This window comes from Limulus polyphemus, unplaced genomic scaffold (genome assembly GCF_000517525.1).
Source record: "Limulus polyphemus unplaced genomic scaffold, Limulus_polyphemus-2.1.2 Scaffold1622, whole genome shotgun sequence".
Lineage (NCBI taxonomy): Eukaryota > Metazoa > Arthropoda > Merostomata > Xiphosura > Limulidae > Limulus > Limulus polyphemus.
In genome coordinates, this window is record NW_013667232.1 from 91827 (window position 1) to 95472 (window position 3646).

Below are 3646 nucleotides of genomic sequence, written 5' to 3' on the forward strand. Positions count from 1 at the left end.
AACAAGTCCCATAACTAGGACCCACTAAACAATACTAACATTAAACAACAAGTCCCATAACTAGGACCGATTAAACAATACTAACATTAGACAACAAGTCCCATAACTAGGACCCACTAAACAATACTAACGTTAGATAACAAGTCCCATAACTAGGACCCACTAAACAATACTAACATTAAACAACAAGTCCCATAACTAGGACCGATTAAACAATACTAACATTAGACAACAAGTCCCATAACTAGGACAAATCACATAGTGAAGTTTAACCATGACTTCTAAAGCGCACCCTGGGCACCAAAAATAAACTCATGTGAAATCACATAGTGAAGTTTAACCATGACTTCTAAAGCGCCCCCTGGGCACCAAAGTGTGAAGTGTATTTTGATTTCGGACGGGACGCGAACAACAACGGATTCACAGTTCGGGCACACTAATCACAAGGACATGCCTAGTCCAAATTTCTGGAAAGTAATGAGAAGAGTGATTTAACTAGAGCTAAATATAGATCAGGAGAAAATAATGGAATATAATACTTGATTTGATATCTACATCCACGATACGGCATAATAATTATCCAATGTTTAGACAAAAATAAAATATTAAATGTAGGAAAACCCTTCTTTTGAAACAATTATTTCAATCTCTTTTTCATGGCACTTAAAGTCGTAGTAAACTGCATGGACTCGAAGAATACACTGCTGCCAATACTCAACGGCATTTCAAGTGGATTACGCGTTTATTTTTTTAATTTTTGAAGCCGGTACCAGATTGTTTTTTCATTCAATTTGAAAAATACTTAAAGGATTACCACTAACTTGTAGAAATCCTCATTCTGTAAGCCAGATTTATTTCTCGATAGAGCTAAATAATAAATTACCCCTTCTGTACTCGCCGCAGTGATCGAACCTTGAATTTTAGCATTAGAATCTTCCAAACTTACCGCTGAGCCACCAGGGTTTGGGCGGGGGGAACAGGTACAGGACTACCATTGGTGGATTCATTAGAGAGCCAGCAATCATACTAAAATTAAGTTCTGAACAAGTTTCAACTTTTGTGCAAAAGTCTCGCTGTTAATAACTCAAAATCATTCTTTAGAAAAGTATGAAAAATACCCAAGCGACTATAACAGACTGTTTACGGTCTGTTTAACAAATTATTAAGAAGGAAAAGTAGTCGAGGAAAACGTAGTCTTGAATAACTATTTGCTGTAATCTAGTATAATTTCTCCGAAAGGGGGCCAAAGGTCGCCTGGAGGAGGTCACCTGCTTTAACTACACACACCACTATACAATAGCGTTTTGTCTGTCAATCAGTCAGTAGACATTAAAATGGCGTCACATAAGGGACGCTTAACGTTACAATTTGTACTGTTGTGACGTTAGTAAAACGTGCGCATGCCATGAATCACGAGAATAATTATGCACTCTGTAGGCTACAGCACAACATGACATATGAACTTCAAAAGCAAGAAATAAAAACATTTGTTACTTTTAATTTTGGTTTTATCTACTCTTGACACAGAACATTTTCGAGAACCTTACGGTAGTACATCTAGTCTACTTTAGAGTTTCTGTAAAAAAATATCACATCATTGATTTGACTTTATTTTATATACATTTGTACAAGAACGTTTGGAGTATAGTGAACGTTTACAAACCTGCTCTTCTGTTTTGCCGATGTATAAAAAATCGTAATGAGGTTCGTAATGTCCTCCAACACCATAGTTCGTAGTCTAAAAAAATATGAAAATTAATAAGATATAAATATAATATACATTGCCATTTTCTTCTTTGGTTTAACATTTCGCTTGTAAAAAGCGTGAGAACACCAACTGAATACATATATTACTTTATTATGCATTACGAACGTAGGCTGACAAAGCTGAAAAACAAACAAACTAGTATTGTTTAGTCGGACATGAGTTTATTTAGAGTTGGTGGTAGGTGCGTTTGAATAGTTTCTATCCTCTAGTCTATCAGGTTCCAAATTAGAGACGGCTATGCGTAAATAGCACTTGTTTAACTTCGTAGAATAATTTTCAGAAAAAAAAGAAACGCAGTTGTTAGCAATGCTCCTGGGTCTGTCTAGCGGTAATGTTAGTTCGATTAGACCCGAGAATGGCCTAATGGTCAACCTATAGGACTGGGGATCCAGGGAACTCTAGTTAGAGATAACGTACTTCCAAACGCTTCGCATTTTCAGTTGTGGGTGGGTTATATGAGTGACAGTCAATACCATGGTTTATTAGCGTCAGGTACGCCCAGGATTTGAGAATATCCAGGGCACACTTCAAATATAGATGGAGACCCTTCTTCTCCGTATGTATATATATATTATACGGTCTTACTTATATTGTATAAAATTGTTTTGAAACTTAGTTAATAAATTAATGATGCTATCAAGTTATCATTTTTTAAACATAAAAACAAAGATAGGTTTATAGAATTCATATTCTTTGTATTTCATCGAAAACATTTTATGTTCTCTTGTTTGTGATGTCGTTCGGGTAAACAAACAAACAGGAGTGGAAGTCTATCTTTCTAAAGCTTTAAGTTATCAATTTTTATGCTGTTATTGTTTTTTTTAATAGATTTGCTTGTAGCCTAAAGCTAATGATCTAATTGCGCTCTCTCTACAAGGAGACTTCAGTCCCGGATTTTAGCGTTGTAAATCCGTAAACCTATTTTATAACAGAAAGTTATACTTTTAGAAATAATTGTAAATATCTCAACCGTTTTCATCTGATTTCAGTTTTTTAGAACTATAATTTTAGGACAAGGCAAACGTTTTAACGTATTAATAATAAATATTAGTAACACTTTGCCAGAAATATAGTCTCTAACCTGGCCGTTTAGCTTATTGTGCGCATAATCTGTTCAGTACGAAAATCTTGATGGAAAGTAGACCACCTCACTGGACACTAAAATGTCTATCCGATAAAAGACCAAAAGTACACTAACAAGCAGAGTACGAAAATACACGTTGATCATGATTCACGTTCCTAGGTTTCCACGAAAAGAAAACTCCTTGAAATTTTCAACATAGTGGCCCTTGGAAAACATGCAATGTACATATCTTCCCTTCATCTAGGAATAGTGATTAGAATAATGATAACACGCCAGCCAAAAAGGTTCACCTGGGTCTTATTGTGTGGCAGACTGCACTGAGAAGAAAATATGTGGAAATGTCGATCAAGTTTTGTAGACTGTTCATTTTGTTGGTTAACGTAAAGGATTTATGATTTTCCTTTTTTGGTTTTTAGAAAAAATATATACCACCAGTAGAGCTAGAAGTGGGAGACAGGACAGCGACTCTAATGTTCTATGTAAGTACCAAAGAACACGTGTTCGCTTATGATTTTAAATATTTACAAATATAATGAAAGAAAGAAATTTTTGTCACCTCATTAAACAAAGTTCTTTATATCTACTCAGGCCCGGCATAGCCAGGTGGTTAGGGTCGCGGGTTCGAATCCCCGTCACCCCAAACATTGTCACCTCACTAAACAAAGTTCTTTATATCTACTCAGGCCCGGCATAGCCAGGTGGTTAGGGTCGCGGGTTCGAATCCCCGTCACACCAAACATTGTCACCTCACTAAACAAAGTTCTTTATATCTACTCAGGCCCGGCATAGCCAGG

General features: G+C 36.1%; 1 protein-coding gene across 1 annotated transcript in view; it reads right to left on the bottom strand.

Moving 5' to 3' along the window:
* LOC106464342 (prolyl 4-hydroxylase subunit alpha-1-like) overlaps nt 1-3646 on the bottom strand; it is a 35830-nt gene that overhangs the window by 6417 nt on the left and 25767 nt on the right. Inside the window, exon 10 of the mRNA XM_022392029.1 lies at nt 1664-1738. Within this exon, the coding sequence (XP_022247737.1) occupies nt 1664-1738 (75 nt within the window). The remainder of the gene's footprint in view (nt 1-1663; nt 1739-3646) is intronic.